The sequence below is a fragment of the Astyanax mexicanus genome, chromosome 7 (genome assembly GCF_023375975.1).
Source record: "Astyanax mexicanus isolate ESR-SI-001 chromosome 7, AstMex3_surface, whole genome shotgun sequence".
Lineage (NCBI taxonomy): Eukaryota > Metazoa > Chordata > Actinopteri > Characiformes > Acestrorhamphidae > Astyanax > Astyanax mexicanus.
The window spans coordinates 35,824,570-35,845,360 of NC_064414.1; the positions used below are offsets into that span (position 1 = coordinate 35,824,570).

The window sequence follows — 20,791 nt, forward strand, 5'->3', positions numbered from 1 at the left end:
TTAAACGGGTCAATTTGACTCGTAACATAACAGGAGGGTTAATTTAGGAGAAATTTAGCATACATATAAAGTTAACTAAAAAAAGTATACTTAAAACATATAAAAATATATAATATACTTCAGACTAAACAAAAATTAGTGTCACAGATTCATCTTTTTTTTATTTTGGTAATGCATGTGTTTTACAGTTTTAGTGTAAATTTGCATTTGATAAAAACGTAGTTAACCTACAGTTTTTTGTTCAGAGTGACCTGGTTCTATTTTAAGTATACTATTTTAGAAAAAATTAAATTTAGCTTCTTTACCTCAACTAAATATGGAGACAATATGATGGATATTAGTTGAAATACGTTTTATTAATTACTAAGCTTTCAGTCTTCAGTCCCCTGAAAATAAAACAATATGAAGGTTGCGCTGTGACTCATATCAAAGTTTCTTTCTTACAGGGGCAGTTATCCCAAGAAGACTGGGTGATGATGAAATTAGTTAAATTAATAATTAAAACAAAAAAAAAACATCCCGGAAGCTCTGTGAACATGGCAAAAAAACCACCTTAAACTTAAAAACTTAAAAAACTTAACCCTAAAAAAAAATAATAAAAAAGTGATAGTTAGCAATTCTCTATATTTTTAATAATGTGTTCATTTAGAATAAATCTGTATTGTTATACAGTGTTTGTATGGCATTTAGGCAACTATTCTGTGAACACAAAAGGCAGATTACATAGATAATGACCCATATACATTCAAATGTATGTTTTTTTCCCTTTTTTTAAACATCGTAGTGCACCTTCATATATATATTCATATATATTCATAATCATATTCTCACTTTCCAGTGCCTTTCCTAACACACACACACTTGTTCTTGCCTCCGGATGAATGTTAGAGAATTAGAGGTTGTGTTGTGCTGTGCAGGGTGTGTCCATGTTTGGTAGATTTCTAGAATTGTGTCCCCGAGCGTTTTTGCATCGCACATCATAAACGTGAGATAAACACAGTCCCTGTCTCTGTCTCTTCCCCATTCCCACTTTAATCTGTTGGGTGTGGGCACACACTCTCTCAGGATCACCCAGTCTCCCCCCTGCACCCGACCCACCAGCCCCAGGATTCTAATCCAACACGCCTCCCCTGAAGACGACAGGTACCACCCCTGTCCCCCGGCGCCCCTGCTAACCCGACAACCCTGACCTAACCCTGTGTTGACTGCTTGCCTCAGCTAGCCTTTTAGCTTAGCTCCTGCTTTTCTCTTTATTGAGGTTTGTGTACTGCGTGTATTCTGGTTTGATTCACTGAATTGAACCCCCAAGCTGGCTTTACTGTGAGTGCTGTAGATACTGTGTGTACGATTATGAGTGTGAATGGTTCTGTAGAACTGCTCTTCTCTTTAGCACCCCCCGCTGCCGAACACTGTGACTTGTGGCTGTCAGTGTCGATCTGTATCTGTATCTATTTTGTCTCCCTTTTCCTTGAAATTCCTATAGATTTGCTGCTGCTATCTGTGTAGTTTAGTGCCTTGATTTGGTGCTGAATTTGTCCCGGATAATTCAGGGGGTGGGTGAGAGAAACTTTTGGGGGTGGATCTTTATAGGGCAGTGCACTATAAATTCACTGAACACTGATTGCACATCTGATTCTCATTTATCATCTTGCTATGCTCTGACTTGTCACTGTTGTGGTCACTACATGTCACTAGATTAAGATGTACGCATTGTGTTGTCTTTAATGTCTACAACTCTTATTATAGGTCATGCAAGTTATTAAAATAAACTGTGAAAAAGTGTGAATAAAGTCAGTCCATTTAAAATGAAATAAACACTGCTGACAAATCCAGTTTTAGAGCAGTTTTAACTGGAGGCTGGTTTTGGGTGATTTAGCCGATAAACATGATCAACCATGGTGACCAGGCTAGACCAAGTTGTTGACCATGTCTATAGATTGGCTAAATCACTAAACTAAATGCTGTTTATTGTTAAGCGCAAAAAATGACTAGTTACACAGTTTTTTTTTTGTTTTTCTCAGCTTGGTTTAGTTAAAAGTTCTCCTATTTTTAGTTATTCATCTCAGTCAGAAATACATTTTAAGTTGAGCATATAAATTGCTTAAATATTTTTGTTAGAGCTTTCTGTATTATTTTGACAATAAAGCACTGAACACTTATTGAGAATTGAACTTAAGGTTGCCTTACGTTTGATGAGCAAACGGTTAAAATGTTGTGCCTTTTTTGCGCATAGATTTGTCCACAGTTTTGCAGCTCTAGGGTGGTGTAACTGTCTAACTGCATGCTTGTCATGCAACAGGAGGTCCTAGCTTCAAATTCTGGCAACACCACAGACAGAACTTTAGAGACCCTTCAAATGTGAATAAAGTAGGGAGAAAGTGGCCTTGGACCACTTTGAGGCTCCATAAGTATTGTTTACCATTTTGATTAAACTAAGTTTATGTCACTAAAAAAACACTGTAATGAGATACTTTATCATTTTAGGTTGACCTGGCTTTAAAAAAACAGTGCAGTGCCGACCTGTAAAAAACAGTGCAGTGTTTTCATGGAATGTGATGCTTTGCATTGTTGCACATACAATGTCCTGACAAATGTCCTGAAAAATATTGTATGACCATATTTGTTGTGCACATTCACTTTCTTAATGTGCGTAACTCATCGTTCATGTCTCTGTATGTTTTTTCCTTTTGTTTTTGGACAATTGAACTTGATCAAAAATTGATGTTGAAACTTGTCGTTCATCCATCCTGTAATCATGTGTGTGGTTCTGTGTCTTTGTCCCCTTCTTTCACTGTAACCCATGTGTCTCTGACCTCATCCCACTCATCAGCTGGATTTCGGAGCCCATTTTTCCTACTCAGGAGACAGTGAACCACCTCAGTGCAAGGCCAGTGGTACAGAGGTATACTGTGCACACAAAGCCTGCTTTAATGTAGAATATGCTGTTTTATACAGAAGTTTGGACATTGATGGCAAAGTAAAGTAGTAAACACAGCCTCAAATATGTATAGTTGCTTAAATGTTAGGTCTTTCCTAACATGAAAAATGGTTATTGTGGATTTTTAAGTACTTTTTAACATGCTGTGCAAGTAAGCCTCATGCTTTAGCTTGAATTTTTTATTATTTATTTTTTTTGTACATGTGCAACATTGCACGTGCCACTTTAAAACATCCACCCCCATGCTTCACAGTTGGCAAAATGTTCTTTTCATGAAATGCAATTTTTTTTTTCCCATGTGCCTTCACTGATTGTGTTCAGTTGTGACTTCATCTGTTCACAGCTCTATTTAGTGATGAGGTTGTAACGCGCTTTTCCAGTTTATGGCTTCTTGGTCTTCCAGACCGCTACAGTTCCTCTGAACTGACGTTTCTTAATAAGTTCTTAGTAATGCAGACTAGATAAACCGCAAGCTGAAAACACTTGCCCATCCTCCTGCTCTGTGGGCATCAGTTACTTTCATCTCATTAGAGATTTTTAGACTATTGCTTAGAGCTGCTTATGTTTTATGAGTGTTAGTAGAAGGTTTAAACAGTTTAAAATGTGATTCAGCTGACAGTTTCTCATATTTCTCATATAGAAAGAGAGCCATTGCAATATATGTGGGGGCCAGACTTTTAAAAAAGCAGAAAAATATTAAATATTGTGTTTTATGCTTGATAAAAGCTATAGAGGTTGTCTTTTCTACTTTTCATCAAACAAAAAGACTAAATGTGTAATTTCGCCTAGGGTGCCCAGACTTAAAAATGACTTCCACAACATTTTCATTACCATTTCTTTATAGTACCTGTAACTACACATTCTCTACTATTCAAAAGCTTGGAATCAATAGTTTCATTTTAAGAAAATCCTCGTGATTACAGGTTAATGTGAGATGAGTCTTTTATACTAGTGAATACTGAATATGAAATAATTTTAATTAAAAAAAAATTTAAATGAGAAGTGATTCCAAACTTTTGACGTGTGGTTCATTACATGGCATGACATTTGCTCTCCATTGACTAGTCATGTGCTTTTCACTCATCTTTTTATTTCTGTCTTACTTGAATCATTTACATATTTTAGGCAGTCAAGATCTCTGGACAAGCCTAGCTGTCAGAAACCTGGGAGGAAAATATCTGACAGTGAGCGGTAAGGAGTCATCCAGTGACATTTCAATGCCCATTTCATATGTTACGTTCATAGTACCATCACGTAATGCTGTAATTTACATACATACATGTACATACTGTAATTGTTACACCCACTTCTGTTATCATGTGTCAGTGTGCAACTGTTATTTAACACTACAGTATGTACATCATCTTTTATCAGCACCCAATATATTTGGCACACTTTGGTAATCTGTGGTAAAAGTCTGTGTTAGTATCTGCTTTATTTGGCACAGGTTCTGTTCTGCTGTCTTTTTAACAGGAAATGTTATCAACATTTTCAAGTGTTACATCTCCACAGGAATATTACTGGAGTGCCTCAAGGCCTTATCCACAGCCCCCTCTGCTTTTCCTTGAAGCTCACCTTCTCACTTATATATTAATTATTTTTTCTTCCTTCTACTTTAAGTCTTCTTTAGCTTGTGTCTTTTTTGTTTGTCTTTGTGTTACTTTTTGAATGTTTCAGTTGTTTTCAGTTTCAGTTGTTTTCTGTTGATTGTGTTTTCCTGCATGTTTCTTTCCACACGGCCTGCAGAATACAGCCTACCTCTGTTCTAAGGGGCTCCAGAGGAAAGGGGGTATCCCTGCCTCCACTGGGTAAGGTGACCCGAGGGGGTTCTAGCCCAGGCATACCTCAACTGGACAGGTGCTGACCCTGCCCAAAGCTGAGACCCCTTCTCACTCCTGAATCCTAAAAAATGCTCCCCTTCCACAAACACACGCACACAAACATGACTCTCCTTGTAATATTTTCTCTCTCTTTCTCTGTTGTCTCATTCTGTGTATGGTTGCCGCTCCCACACTGAGAAATTTAGTGTTTCTTCACATTCCCACAGACCTGGCTTGATTCTAAATGTCAATTGTCTCTTTCACTCCTACTTCCTGTGTTTACTGTGTTTTCTGCCTCTCACTTGTCCTCCTTTCCCTTTTAGTATGCTTTTGAATCCTCATTTATTCAGACTGTTTGATAATATTTATAAAACAAACTATGGGTTTGTACCAACTGGATCTAGCATTCACAGTATTGTGAGGATGTTAAGTTTTGATGTAAGAAAAATGTTTACTGTATTTGCTGTATATCCCATTTGCATTGAAATGTATATTTCTCTCTCCCGTTTGCTTGTTTCTCTTTTTCCTATCTTCTAGGGGCCATCCGCATTCCAGCGCTGCATACTCTTCATCAACAGGGGCTCAGTCAGCAGCACGTAGGGGGCGACAGTTGCCCCAGGTCCCTGCCAAAAGCAGCAGTGTAGAACAAGGTACAGCACAGTGATGTGCTTTATAGGCTAGGGATATTAATTAGATTTTAATTGACTCAGCAACTTCCCCAGTTTAGAAAAGAATGGGACAGTGTGGAAAATGCACAGTGTTTCCAACATTTGCTTGACTTCTGTTTTATTCTAGACAGTATGAACCCAAGATATTTAAGGCCCTATTTCAATGATCTAAAGTGCACTGGTCAATTGCGGATCTCGCAGCTGCATTTAGGGCGTGTCGATATGTCCTTGGTATTGTGAGAGCGCAAAAAAATACTGCTCTGGAAAAAAATTCAGATACCACTTCAGTTTCTGAATCAGTTTCTCTGATTTTGCGATATATGTTTTGAGTAAAATTAACATTGTTGTTTTATTCTATAAACTATTTCTTCCAAATTCCAAATAAAAATATTGTCATTTAGAGCATTTAAAAAAAAAAAGATGCAGAGCTTTTAGACCTCAAACAATACAAAGAAAACCAGTTCATACACATCAATATTCAGAAATCAATATTTGGTGGAATAACCCTGGTTTTCATGCATCTTGGCATGTTCTCCTCCACCAGTCTTACACACTGCTTTTGGATAGCTTTATGCCACTCCTGGTGCAAAAATTCAAGCAGTTCAGCTTGGTTTGATGGCTTGTGATCATCCATCTTCCTCTTGATTATATTCCAGATCAACTTCTTTTAATTTGTTAATATGTTCATGATTTGATACACCAGAGGCAAAATCTTTGAGGAGCAGAAATGAGCAGAGGATCTTTAGTTCAGGTCAAGAAAAGTGATATAATTTCATAGAGACTAGATTAATTATAATATAATAAATTCAGCTTGTTGGTTAGCTTCTTTTTATCCATTACTGTGCCAGCCTAGTCCCAGTAAAAAAGCTGTCATTTAAAGTCATAGGTCCAATAAATATGGTTTTAATTTAATGTAGTAATAAAAAAGCTGCATAGCAGGCTCTTGTTTGCAGAGGAATTGAACAGTTTCAGTGTGTGTGCCTGTATTGTGAATAATGGTTTTAAATTTTAATAGGGCTATGAGGCTTGGCGAGGCACGTTCAGTTCGAACCCACCCTAAAAATCATCATTCAACAAAAGCAGAATTGGCAGCATTAGTACAGAATGTAATGCAGGTCTGAAATTCAGGAATTGATGTAGATTAACCTATGAAGTGATGTTGACCAAAGACAATATGTAGTTTAAATTTGAGGATTAGATTAAAAGTGTAAGTACATATTACAGGCTCTTTAAAAAGGGTTTAAAAAGCTGAAATTTGTTTATTGCACTATGCTGAACATAATACAGATACTTGTGTGTGTATATTGCAGCCCTTGCCTCAGAGGAGCGGACACGGCAGATGAAGGTACATTCCTACAGGACACCAGCTCCCTCCAGTACCAGCCAGGACCTGGAGAGGGCACTCAAGAACAAACGAGAGGTAAAGTCTCACAGCTCCTGTTCCCACTCTTCCGTCTCCTCTTCCCACTCTTTCCTCTGTCTTCTTTTGCGCTCTATATCCATGTGTAGTTTGTATTAAAATGTCTGGTCATTTTAAATCAAACCTGCATACTGATTCTCTTTTTTCTGCTACAGCTTTATAAAGAGCAGCGGCGGAGCTGTGATAATGTATCCCATAAGTCCTCAGACAGTGATGTCAGTGATGTGTCAGCCATCTCTCGCGCCAGCAGTGCCTCACGGATCAGTAGCACCAGCTACATGTCCATCCAATCAGAGCGGCCCAGGGGTCACTTCAGGTGAGAGAGACCTAAAGCCCGTAAAATTTGCTTCTTGCCATTATGTGATCAAATTACCAGTGTGTGCTGTGTCTTTCTTACAGTTAATCTGTTTTTCTGCAATAGTAAGGAGGTTTTCATATTTACCTTGTTTCATATTTACCAAAAAATGTGGTCTCATTCTGAATCAACTAAACTATGATTCAGTTCATTTGCAGTGTGAAAGCACTATTCTAGATAGTTCAGATTTCAAAACAATTACAGAAAGTTGAAGCAGACTGTTGGCACCCATTCAATAACAGAAGAAGAAATAGAACCAGTGTTGAGCCCAGTTTACGATAATGATTCCTGTATATACTGTAGCTGTTACTGTCAGTCCTATCACTGTCTTCCAGCTTGTCACAGACTCTAGTGCTCTCACTAAGAGTCCAATTCACAGGATTCGACTGCGTCTATCCTTCCAGGTGCTTCGACATTCCGACTCTTTGTATATAACCCCCTCTTTTCTGTTCCCCATCGCCGAGTATTGTACTTTTATCCTTAGCTCTTCTACCCTGCGTTTTTTTTTTTTTTTTTTTTTTTTTTTGCTACTTTGTTACAGACTTTGCTTTTTTTATATTGACTCTTATTTGCCTTGTCCTTCTGATTCTTTTTGAATTATCCTGTGCATGACCTTTTTGCTTCAAGGGCACTCAAATTCTGGCAGGGAAGCAGAATTCTGCACAACACCTGAACTGACAACATTCTACAAATAATCTCTGTTAAGTATAGGGAGAAGCAGCCCATAGCAGTGTTTTTTAGTTCGTTCACTAAAATGCAGCATAAAAAACACAACTACAAGGATCAAATGCATACAGTGTAACAAACACTCGTCTGCACTTCCAGGTGTAAAACTCTCCTCAGTCTAATCAGCAACTTTCCATTTTCCTCCAGTGTTTTTTGGCCCAAATACACCAAAAAAATTGGGACATATCAGTGTCTTTGTTCTGTAAGCTCACTGCATGCTGTGTAATGTGTAATGTTGCGTGTAAGAGTCATCACAGAGTTGTGAAGGTGAGGAAAGGAGAGACAGCATGAGGAGATGGGGAAGGATGAGACTGAGAGCAGGAGCAGAGCAGAAGGTGCTGTGATGAAGGGAACTGTCAGTACAGGTCAAAGATCATGCTTTTTTGACCTTGGAGCCTTAAAACGGAACTAACACATGCTGACCCTTACTTTTAGGTGCCACATATCCTAACACTGACCAGCCCTTACTTCTTTTAGTTTTTTTCTTCCTCTGTCTGACCTGTCAGATCATCTTTACTACAGTACACTCTTAAAATATAGGAAATTAAAGGTACTTCTAATATGTTTCTGAGAGATGCCATAGAAGAACCACATCTGTTTCCATAAAGAAACATGTTTGTAATAGAGATGTTATAGTAAATATAAAGATCTAAAGAGTCTTCACTTAATGAAAAGATACTTTACTAAGATCTGTACTTGACAACTTTATAAACTCACTTAAAACTTTTCTATCCTTTGTATCTGTGTTTAGCCGTCATATTCACCCGTCCAGCCGGAGCATGTTGAAAAGCACGAGCGTGAGTGGTGAGATTTATCTGGAGCGCACGGACGGCAGCCAGTCGGACACAGCTCTGGGAACTCTGGGGGCAGGGGGGAAGAAACGGCGCTCCAGTCTCAGTGCTCGCGTGGTGGCTATCGTGGGCATTCCGTCCAGACGTAGTAGGAGCACCTCTCAGCTCAGCCAAACAGGTGAAGTTAAAACTCTCATTCAGCCACCTAAACACACCACTGCAGCAGCTGCACTGGTGCTGTTCAAAACCATGTGAATTAATACACTAATATGGATATTTCACTAGCATCGTTAATACACCTGGAGGTTTTTATTACAAAGGAATACATTTATGTAGCTACTACAGTTTTACACTGACAATTTAGATGTTTAGTAGTACTTAATTGCTTTGGGTTATATAGTGATATATATATATATATAACTGTGAGAACATTTATACACAAGATAAGCTGTAAGAGCATTTCTAAAATAAGTTTTCCAATACTGAACACTTTTTTTTTGTTCAATGAGTTTTTGCTATTTTTAGTCATTATTTTATTTTTTTTGTTTCAATACAAAAATATGATTTTGTATTATATCTGATTTTTTTAAAACTAAAATCAAATCCTTTGACTGAGATGAAATTTTACACTTTAAGATGTGCCATTTAAATGCATCGGACTCCGCTGACTCAGTTGATTATATTTTATAAATAATGTCTGGGCAGCTTGCAGACAAAAGTCCATAAAAGCCACATATTTACATTTACATTAGATTTAATTTTGTCCATTTTACCCAACATAGTGAATCCTAATTAATTGCAGGCTTGAGGACTTCAGTTGTTTAGATCATGATAACACACACCTGATAACAAACAAATAAAATTATCTGAATATCATGGATTTTTTTAAACATTACATATATTTCAAAAAGTGAACAGAAAAATTAGACAATTCATTATTTGCATTTCTAATGCAAATTTTAACACAAAGTAATAATATATCTTTTTTTTTTTTATTCCTAAATCTAATGTCATACAGCAGTGGCAGTACTAGTAGTTATTTTCTCTCTCTCTCTCTCTCTCTACATCTCTTACTCTCTCTATATATCTCTCTCTCTCGATTTAAAGTGACACGTGTCTCATATGATCTTTATTAGTGTGAATGGAATGTCAGCACAGTGGATAGGGTGACCTGTAAGCCTGTGAGAGCTGAAGCAGCTGAGAGTGGCAGCACTGCAGCATTCTCCTGTTAGCATTGGCAGGAGTTTGTCCTGTCAGGTAGAGATCAACCCTGGACTCTAATCAGATATAATGCAGACAAATGCCTTTGAAGTTGGATCTGATATCCTTTTAAAATCCCATATTTTAAGCACTGTCTATTTATGGTTTAATACATGGATTTCAGAAAAAAAAGAGAAACAAATTCAAAAAGGATGGTAGAAAAAAAGTTCTTGGCGTGTTTGGCTGCCAAGCCCCTGGACAATATCTTAAAAGGCCCATCAGATGATAAATCAGACAGAGTAGCAGAGCTTCTATAAATCAGTATTTTAAAGAGCTCTGCTGGCCTGCAGCAGCTGCTCTGCTCTCTGTAGCTTCCCATTATCTAGGTAGCACATAAGAAGCTGAGAATCAAACAAAGCACATATATGTCTCTTATTAATTGAATGCAAGAAATTAAAAGATGTTTTACAATATAAATAGTAAGTTAAGAAAACAGTAAAAACAGTCTTCAGTTCTGTTAAATTGCTCAAACTCCCCTCAAATGCCTCCAAACTGGATTTTTCTTGGTATAGATGAATAACACTATTCAAAACCCGAGCGGAGAATATGGTGTTGATACTGGAGAGCAGCACATCACCGAGACTTCAATAGTTATGAGTTTCTATACAACCCAGACCTAAATACTTTGCACATAAAGAAGCCAATGTCAATGGGGACCTAAAACATCATGAGAAAGGAAAGTACTGTTTACTGGGGTTTACTAAGGGCAGTGATAAAAGCTAACATAGCTAAAATCTCCTAAGCTTTCTAACATCTACCAGCACATTGAGCTGAGAGCACACAATGAAAGGACACAGCTTTCTATGTTTTTTTATGTTTTGTAAAAAAAATATATAGCTTGCTTCACTTTGAGGCAAAATAACAGGATTGTATTTACGGTTCCCCAAGGTAAAATGCTTACTATTTATACATCAGAGAAAAAAATTCTCAATAAATGCATTTCTTGGCAAGTTAGTCACATGTTTTAACAGTGCACAGCATGGCCACATTTTGAGACATGATTTCATTCAGTAAAGAAGCAGATTTAACCCGGCTGGAAATGGGTATGGAAATGTACATTAATATAAAAGCACAATTGTTGCAGCTGGTTAGCTTTTTACTTCGTTTGACTGCAGAAAAATGTTCCTGCTACCTCCAATTAGCTGAACAGCGAACAGAGAGGTCTGTGTGAACCCGTTTTTGTCATTTCATCAGAGCCAGGGTCTGATGGCAGCTTGATGTTTGGTAAAAGGCACAATGTGATATTCAGTGCAATGTGTGGCATACCTCTGTCCGCTCAAACAAACAACTGGCACTCAGCGTTTAACTTTAGTGGATGGCATTTTTAAAGCATCTGCGATCCATCAAAAGGCCATAAATAGTGGGGAAGGTGCTCTGTGCCATCCAGCAGGAGATGGTTATACTCACTGCGGCCAAAGCACCTTGTCTCAGACAGCAGTATTTCCTCCTCAGTAAGGAAGGGCAGCAGTGAAAAGCACACACATTCACAAATAGACATTCTGTAAGATCTGAATGTGATCATATTCTGCTCCTTCATAATTCCACAGGTTTCAGGTTTTGTTACTGGAACTGGATAATTAGTTTGTGGTTTCTTGTGTTTTTAATCGACTTTTGAGGCTAAAGGCTTTCCTATATACTAAATCATAGTAATACTTTGCAGAATGAGGTCATATTTTGAAAGGACATATTTGCCTAAGCTAAATGTCAGTAAACAGTGGGATTTGATCCAAAAGTTTTGCAAATGCTATGTTGTAAAGAAAGTTTGTGTAATAATTTATCATGTGTACGAACCATAAGTGATGAAAACACCACAAAGGCCGAAAGTCCTTCATTTTAAATGAGAGTCAGCTATACTCCAACTACTCAACTACTCAACTACGCAACTACTCAACTTCATGCAATTGAGCAATGATGCACAGCGGCGACTACCAACCAGAAAGCAGGTTTGCACATTCCCTGAATACCTTCTCTCCAACTTTTCTACTGGTTTCTACTGAAACTTTGTTAGCGGCGAAATTCGCAGCTGGTTAAAGCACATTAGCATTCAACAAATCAATCAAACTGTAATAAGACTTCGTTATTCAGTTTAGTATTTGAAACTTTATTTTTACAGTATAATTTGCTCTCAGATAAGAGGAGGAAATGATGCTTAAATTTGCTTCAACTGAGCTGTTTCTGAGTAAATTAACACATAGCTACTAGAGTTGCACGGTGTACCGAAGGTTCGATTCTTTTTCGATACTACGTCATCACAAACGATTCGGTTCTTTAGCGTTCGATGCTTTCGATACTGTATATAGCCCAGTCACTAGCTTCAAATGAGTCAAATTAGTAGGCACGATTTGATTCAGTTCATAAGAAAACTGATTCACACCGCAGCAGTCGGTGTGGCAGGATTCAGATAAACTTAGTGTTCTGAACAAATGAATCGATTCACGCGCAAGCCAGCAGAGCAGCAGCGAGTGTAGAATGGCGACGGCTAAAATAACAGATGTCTCTCGTCCGCGACTTGTGGACAAAACGGGCGCGAGGAGTGAAGTGTGGGAAAATAGTCTGAGATGTAGGCATCTGTTTTTTATTTATATTTTTATTTTTAAATAAAATAACGAAAACTGAAAGTGAAACTAAACTACTTTATTTATTAGCGCTGTTTTCACTCCCGCAGTTGTACAGCGGGGGGTGTTGTGCCGATTCTGTCCGCGAAGCGGGAGTCGGATTCAGTAGCGGATTCGGCACAAGCGCGGCGGCACCTCACGGTCCGCGGTGTTAGTTGTAAGCGCTCGCGCTAGCCGCAAAATACGACAGAAAACACTGAGGGAGCTGCAGAATTATGTATGGGACTAGAATATGAGCACGAGGAGATAAAAGAGAACCTTTACCTGTGAGTAGCTCACATCAGAACACGCAAATCTCTCTCACTCTCGCTGTGTCTCTTTCTCTCTGTCTCTCTCTCTCTCTCGCACGTGAACTCCTCCGCGTTTGACCTGCAGCACTGTGTTTAGCTGTTCTTAAAAATCATTTTAATTAAATAATAGTTCTATGCTTCTATGTTAAAGTGTTATTTAACATAATTCTGATCATATTTCGCTCATTCATTTAGCAGACAAGCACCCTGATCTCTACAAAGAGCTGAGAAGTCGACAGGTTAGTGGAGTTAGTCAAGATACACTCTGTCTGTAGCTTTACTAATATTTACTAGCGACTGCTAGTAAATCACGTTAACACGGAGAGGAGTGTGCAGGAGCTTTGTTTTGGACCCGTGGTTTTCTCTATTTCTCCATTATCCCATTGGCTGTGAAACATGAACTCAAGATGTTCACGTTTTCGCGTTTCCATCGCAAATCTGTGGTCAGGCACGTAGCCTGCTTGATCGTTACACTGAACATGGGCTTATTAAAAACGGTAAACGGTTGATTAATAAAACGGAGCAGTGAGTGTTAAAATGAACATAACATTGTAATGTTCTTCTGTCTCTTTATTTTCCTTATTCAGAACTTAACTTCTGCCCGCCCGTCAGGTTCACATAGTCAGGCTACCATTACCTCTGGTTTTAGTTTTAGTTTTTAGGAAGTGTTTAGATAATTATGTTATAGTTAAGGTTATAATAACGAAACTTGTTTTTTGTTCAAATGTTTCATTTTAGAATAAAAACGTTTGCACCGATTGTTCAGTGTTCAATCCAGTTCAGTCAAAAATAAACATTTTATGTTCAGATATTTTTATTGTTTTTTTTCTTCCAAGTATCGTTTTGGTATCGAGAATCGTGATACTACAGTTGGTATCGGTATCGAAGTAAAAATTTTGGTATCGTGACAACCCTAATAGCTACAATTTTTTCAAATTAAATAAAAAAACCATAGTGAATAAATAAAGCCATATATATTGTCTATACTGCTTTCATTGACAACACAATTTAATACAAGGACTGTTATTGGTCTACGTTTGCAAACGACTCAAAACAGTGATTTTATCACTTGCAGTGTTCATGCACAGTTAGAGTAAGGGTCACAAATAACAATATAATTATTAATAGACACTAGTTAAGATTAGATTATTTAAAATTTACTACATTTTAATGCTTAAGAAATGTTGCACAGAATAATCAATTGTCTTAAGTGGACTGGATTGATTTTGGCTTGTACTATAGAGTTTTCTACCAAAAGCATTTAACTTAATTCCATTTCTGTTTCTTTATATTTGTGTAGAAGCAGCAAATAAGAAAACTAAAGGCTCGAGTCAGATCCAGAGGAGTCAAGAGACGGGGATGGCAGTGGAGTATCCCCGCAACGCAATGGCTCGACAGGCCAGCCGGGAGTCCACTGATGGCAGTATGAACAGCTACAGCTCTGAGGGGAAGTCAGTATCTCAACACAAACACTGCACTGATTATATTCAACACACAACCACAAACACATGCCCACACTTATGTGCCTTAATTTCAAGTGTTTCTTGATCAAGTCTTAGAGATGTATAAGGATGGAGAACTTTGAAGAACCTTTTTTATCATTTTATTTCTAAGGTTTATCCCATTTTTTCCCCCAATTTACACAGCCAATTACCCAACTCACTCATTAGGACTCTCCCTATCACTAGTGATGCCCCAACACCAGGAGGGTGAAGACTAGCACACGCCTCCTCTGATACATGTGAAGTCAACCACCGCCTCATTTTAAACTGCTGCTAATGCATCATTGCCGAGTAGCATCACAGTGCACTCAGAGGAAAGCGCAGTGACTCAGATCCAATATATCAGCTCACAAACGCCCTGTGCTGATCAACATCACCCTTTGGAGTGATGTGGGGAGAGAGCGCCATCTACCCACCCAGAGAGAGCAAGTCCAATTTGCTCTCTCAGGGCTCCGGTAGCTGATGGCAAGCTGCATGAAGAGGATTCGAACCGTAAAGAACTTTTTAAAGAACGTTTGTTTCGTTAAAAAGTTCTTGGTATTTTTTTTTGCAAACATACCCTTTCTATAGCGTTGTTTAAAGATCCTCTTGCAGCCTTTGAACCTTTATTTTTAAGAATGTACAGAATATCATTGTTGCTGCCTTTCCTCTGAACAAGTCCTAGCCAGATATTCTCCGTTTTAAATGATTCTAATGACTTATAAAACACTTTTTATGACTTTCTGACCTCGTGTTTTATGTCAGCATGGCGCATCTAGTAAGTTTCATAAATCGTTCTGAGGAGCCAGAGAGATGTATTGTGGAAAAGATAAGCTAATGGAAAACAGGTTAAGGTAGGCTCTTATAGCACTGATTTGCGCAGTTAATATGTCCATTGTTTTTGTAGCTCCATTTTTGGAGACAGATGGTGAGCCTTCCTCCCCTCTGATAATTAAAATATCCATCATCTGTGCAGAGAGGCCTCGGCAGGGTCCAGGGCTGAGAGCAAGTAGAACAGCCATCGCTCACCGCAGCCCTGACAGCGCCACGGCCAGTCACAGTGACCCTCACCGGTCCAGCACAGAGCAGGACGCAGCGAGACACGCACGTGATAGTGTGACGTGAAGCTAATTACGCGTTGATGTGTATTAAAAGGTGGTCAAAGATCCTTGAAGCCTCTCATATGGTAGCATGACACTGGCTGGCACTGCTCTCAGACATTCCTGCTGGAGTTAGCTCATGGAAACTGTGCTGGTCTCAAAGGAAATATCGCCTGTGTTTGAGGGGCCGTAGCACAGGACGTGGTTTACATACCACGCTTAATACATGTCTGCTGTTCAGAAGATGGACAGAGTGTAGCTCTCTGCCTTTTCTTTTGTATAGAGCGTAATTGAGGATTATTGGTTTCACTCAATTGATGCAATCAGCCGTTTATTTCAATTGCGGGGTCTTTTTTTCATAACGATCCTTGTAACTGTAGTCTCAGTTCTTGCCCAGACAGTTATTTTGATAGGTTCCAAATTAAATGACTTCCTTGTTTTCTTTGTGATAGGTTTTCCCCATTTTTATGAGCAGTAATGTCTGAGCTGTAAGGAAAAGTCCTTTAACATCTCTAATATACAATGGTTTTGACATGAAAATGCAATTAACCAGGAAAAGGAAGTAATTGTAGATAATGCATTTTAGTACCACAGCCACGGTTCGAAAAAATAAAAAAAATGTAATGTACCTGTGGAGATCCATGTAGATGTAGATGTATCTGTGTCTAGACAATATTAATCATATCAGTGTTGATTTGATTTCGTATTTGATAGCACTGGGGGTGGAGTGAAGCCCAAATCAGATGTGGTTATGTCTAAATGCCACTGACCTTATATGGATAAGGAATCAGCATTTAAAGCTAAATTGAAAACCTCTGGAATATAATCAAGAGAATATAATCAAGCCATCAAACCAAGCTGAACTGCTTGATTTTTCGCACCAGGAGTGGCATAATGTTATCCAAAAGCAGAGTGTAAGACTGGTGGAGGAGAACATGCCACGATGCATGAAAACTGTATTTAAAAAACAGGGTTATTCCACCATATATTGATTTTTTTGAACTCTTAAAACTTCATGTATATAAACTTGTTTTCTTTGCATTATTTGAGGTCTGAAAGCTCTGCATCTTTTTTGTTACTTCAGTCATTTCTCACTTTCTTTAAATAAATGCTCTAAATGACAATATTGTTTTGAAATTGGGAGAAATGTTGTCCGTAGTTTATAGAATAAAACAACAATGTTCATTTTACTCAAACATATACCTATAAATAGCAAAACCAGAGTAACTGATTCAGACATTAAACTGGTCTCTCAATTTGTTCCAGAGCTGTATATAGTTCCAAAAAGTATCAAACATTTGGATGCCACTTGTGGAATTATTTTATAAACAAAAAGTGTTAAACAAACCAGAATATGTTTTATACATTAAGCTTTGAGTACAGATCTGCACACTCTTGGTATTTTAATATCAGTGTCTTCATGAGATAGAGTTACCTGGAATAGTTTTCTCAGCTTCTTGAAGGCATTCCTGGAGGTGCTGAGCAATAGTTGCTGTTTTTCCTTTATGCTGTAAAGCTCCAGCTCATCCCAAATCACCATCTCAGTTCAGGGGTTTAGGTCAGGGGATGGTGGAGGACAAACACTCTTTTTTTTACTATGTAATTCCATATGTTTCCCTTAATTGTTTTTGATGCATTTAATATTAATCTACAATGTACGTCTGTGTAATATACTCTTGTGTTTGCACATGTTTATCTTCTTTTATCTGTTTATCGTGTGTGTGCTCACGTGTGTGTGTGTGTGTGTATGTGTGTGAGACAGTCTTATCTTCTCAGGGATGAGGCTGGGGGCTGACAACCAGTTCAGTGACTTCCTTGATGGCCTTGGCCCTGCTCAGTTAGTGGGAAGGCAGACCCTAGCAACGCCCTCTATGGGTAAGACAAATTTTATCAGTTTCTAAATGTTTGTATTCCAAGCTTTTTTGTGGATTAAAATTAGAACAAACATAGCTTGTTTAGTTTCACGTTCAAATTCACATTAATACATTTTTAATGCCTCTTGCTTGTGTGTGTGATTTAGGAGATGTTCAAATCGGTTTAATAAATAAGAAGGGGCAGCTTGAGGTGGAGGTGATCAGGGCACGTGGCCTTACCCCCAAACCAGGATCCAAATCGCTGCCAGGTACAGGTTTACTTACTGACTCTTCCTGACTGTATATGTATTTAGATTTTGCAGAACAGAAAAACATGTGTCTCTTTCTAAATGAAAGTTGCTTGTTTGGTTTCCACAGCTCCCTACGTCAAGGTTTATTTGCTGGATAACGGTCAATGTAAAGCCAAAAAGAAAACCAAGATTGCACGAAAAACGCTCGACCCGTTGTATCAGCAAACGCTGCTGTTTGAGGAGAGTCCGCAGGGTAAAGTTCTACAGGTAAGAGACATAGGTGCAGGTTTACGTTCTTATCTGTCCTGCCTTTGTCCAAAAACATTGTGTTTGTTTCGTTATTTTATGAGTTCAAAATTGTATGAGTTTTGTTTGTCCTACAGGTAATAGTATGGGGCGATTATGGCCGCATGGACCACAAATGCTTCATGGGAGTTGCACAGATTCTTTTAGAGGAGCTGGACCTTTCTAGCACAGTGATTGGCTGGTACAAACTGTTTCCCCCATCCTCATTGGTAGACCCAACGTTAGCTCCTCTCACGCGACGTGCTTCCCAGTCATCACTCGATTCAGGTCCGCCAGGCGTCAGGTCCTAGTGAACGGAAGAGGAACAGGGACGAGTCAAACCCTTACCTAATGGACCAAGGACCCGAGGCAACAATCAGCGCCAGAGGGGCAGACGGAGAGCCAGCCAGACGGATGGATAGATGGACGGACAGTTTTGCGTTCAAAGCTTTGCCGGAGCCTGACAATCACTTCTCCTCTCTTTTCATTTTCGGTCTTTGGATTGTAGAGATTTTCCTTTGATCCACTCCGCTCCTTACTGCATGTTCTGTTTGTTTTCAACCATGTTGCTGAGTTGATGAGTTAGCCCAAATTTACGAAAAATAAGAAACGGGATTGACAAGCACCTGAAAGCAATCTCCTTAGGCTGTCGGAAAGAGGAGCCGGCCGCGCTGGTAGCCTGAGCGGTTCTTGCCAATCAGTAACATTTAGAAGTTGCTTTGTAACCATATAAGGAGTGTGTGAGTGTGCATGAGGCAGCGGTGTGATGGTGGATCAGTGAGAGTGAGGACAGCACTGCCCCTCCCCCTAAACCCGCACGTACAGGAAAAGCGCTCTGCCGGGGGAGGGCCGAGGTCAAGAGCCAAAGGGCAAGGGTTAGTCTTCTCAAAGTCTTCCCTCCTCCTCCTCACGGACGCAGAGTCCAGGGCCACTCCCTGTGCCAGTGTGGCACCGACTCAGATGGAGTAGATATGTGAGAGAGGGGAGGCCAGCCTGAAAACCTTTGTCTGTTTACAGCGGTCACCACTGACCGCTCTGCCTTTTTTTACTTTCTCGTTGATTTGATACATTGCACACCTTGTAGAATGTGAAGACATGTTTCACGTTTTCTGACATTTTGTTGTAGAAGCTTCAAGGAAGACTAAAAAAAAAAGAGAAGAAAACATGCATTAGAACACTGGGATGATTATGATTTAGCTTAACTTCAGCCTGGCCAGGAGATTATTATTATCGAAATGGTTGACATCATCAATTCCAATAATATAACACACTAATATATTTGACTTCTTGGGACGCTGACCATTAAATGTACCTTGAGCTTCAGCCAGTACATTGAGAACGGGTCACTACGGACGAGCCCAGTGCACTTAGGCAATAGCCAATCCCACTTTATTTCATTTAGTAGATTTAGAACATTTTTGGGGACCTGCAGATAATTAAATTTCTATTCAACTAGAGTTTACATTATTTTAATGCAAGCACAAATGCTTGGTTTTTCTCAACAAACTTTAGACGAAAAAAAAAAGGCCAAACTATTCTTAGCGTTCTATTTTTGCCTTTTACTTTTAGTTGTGGTTTCATTTACGAAGAAACGTACAGTATAAATAAATATATAAATAAATATATGATATATCTGAATCAAGTCCTTCAAATTCCGCTTGAGCATCTGAACGAATACGGCAGAAGGTGAGAGAGGTGGTTCAGGAGATGGCCTGAGGTGGTGACCTCCCAAAACTCGCCACCTTCTCCCCCCTAACACGGGCAACAGCATGACTCTGGAACCGTTCCAAGCTGCATGCACGTTTTGTAAAACAAAGACAGACGAGAAAAAAGAGACTAAAATTAACGTGTGTTAGTTCCACATACTGTAGGCCAGCTTGTATGTTGCATGTACTTGTACAGTTTGCTCGTACTTGATATTAATAGATTAACCAATAAAACGAAGCCATTCATTCCATGTGTGGGCATTTGGCCAAGGTCAGCCATGCGCACAGGCCTCGGTTTTGGGGCTGAATGTCTATGAGAAGTTTTTTTTTAATTGTTTTCTTTTTTTTCTACCCTGAGGATAAAACAAGTGCTGTACTGTAGTACTGAGCAAACACGAGGCCCCTGTTTTTACTAAAGCTGTTGGTGTTCACTGTAGTCTACTACTGTGGGGCTATAATCGAGCTAGATAATGTGTATAAAACCAGAGTTATCTATATATGGAAAATGATTAAGATTATATGAAAATGAAAACAACATATATATATATATATATATATATATATATAAATATATTTCAAAAATATAAAAAAGAACAAAAAAGACTGTATCCAAATGAACATCGCCTACAGAAACATACATGCACATATTGTAAATATGAGTCTGCTGTGAGGTTTACTTATATTTACAAAGTGGCCCCGTCGAAATGGATTACTGCTCTGTCTCCTGGCTCCGTTGAACGGAACAAAGGCTGAGAAGGGACACCTCCGGAGTTTCAGATTCTTTCAGATATGTATGGCCAAAATAACCACTAGAATTGGGACCTCTGCCTACCTGTTACTGCATCAGAACAAAGCCCATGAGATCATGTTTTGATAAGGAGTTTACTTTTCATGTCCGTTACGGCAGACAGACTTCTTTCCTTTACTTTGTCAGTATTATTTCAGGATACTGATTGTTTACAATTCATGTGTCCCACTGAAACAGAATAGAAAGTATTCACTGCAACATTTCTTGTTTGTACAACAGATGTGGCTCAAATGATGTGTATGTTTTATATTCAAGAGTTCATTTTTATTATTTACAAATAAAAGACTGTGTGGAAGAAGAACAGTGGCTCTGGATGACTGATGTGTGTGTATATATAAAAATCTTTTTTTGAGCAGACTGTACTGTTCATTTATTACTTTTATTGCTTTATTGCTGTTACATTGTCTCAAGTGTTTTGGGATAT

At 38.7% G+C, this 20,791-nt stretch overlaps 1 protein-coding gene across 27 annotated transcripts in view; it reads left to right on the forward strand.

Annotated features, from left to right (window-relative positions):
* LOC103030767 (regulating synaptic membrane exocytosis protein 1) overlaps positions 1-20,133 on the forward strand; it is a 123,325-nt gene extending 103,192 nt beyond the window's left edge. For 8 of the 27 annotated variants that reach the window (XM_049481204.1, XM_049481208.1, XM_049481213.1 and 5 more), the window contains 13 exons: positions 1,066-1,143; positions 2,831-2,902; positions 4,064-4,129; positions 4,685-4,795; positions 5,296-5,408; positions 6,737-6,846; positions 7,002-7,162; positions 8,679-8,896; positions 14,184-14,334; positions 17,227-17,339; positions 17,485-17,586; positions 17,696-17,835; positions 17,952-20,133. In XM_049481204.1, the coding sequence (XP_049337161.1) occupies positions 1,066-1,143; positions 2,831-2,902; positions 4,064-4,129; positions 4,685-4,795; positions 5,296-5,408; positions 6,737-6,846; positions 7,002-7,162; positions 8,679-8,896; positions 14,184-14,334; positions 17,227-17,339; positions 17,485-17,586; positions 17,696-17,835; positions 17,952-18,164 (1,648 nt within the window). In that variant the 3' untranslated portion in view covers positions 18,165-20,133. The remainder of the gene's footprint in view (positions 1-1,065; positions 1,144-2,830; positions 2,903-4,063; positions 4,130-4,684; positions 4,796-5,295; positions 5,409-6,736; positions 6,847-7,001; positions 7,163-8,678; positions 8,897-14,183; positions 14,335-17,226; positions 17,340-17,484; positions 17,587-17,695; positions 17,836-17,951) is intronic. The other 19 variants (XM_049481219.1, XM_049481223.1, XM_049481224.1 and 16 more) reach the window with 8 other exon arrangements.
* The last annotated feature ends 658 nt before the right edge of the window (positions 20,134-20,791 follow it).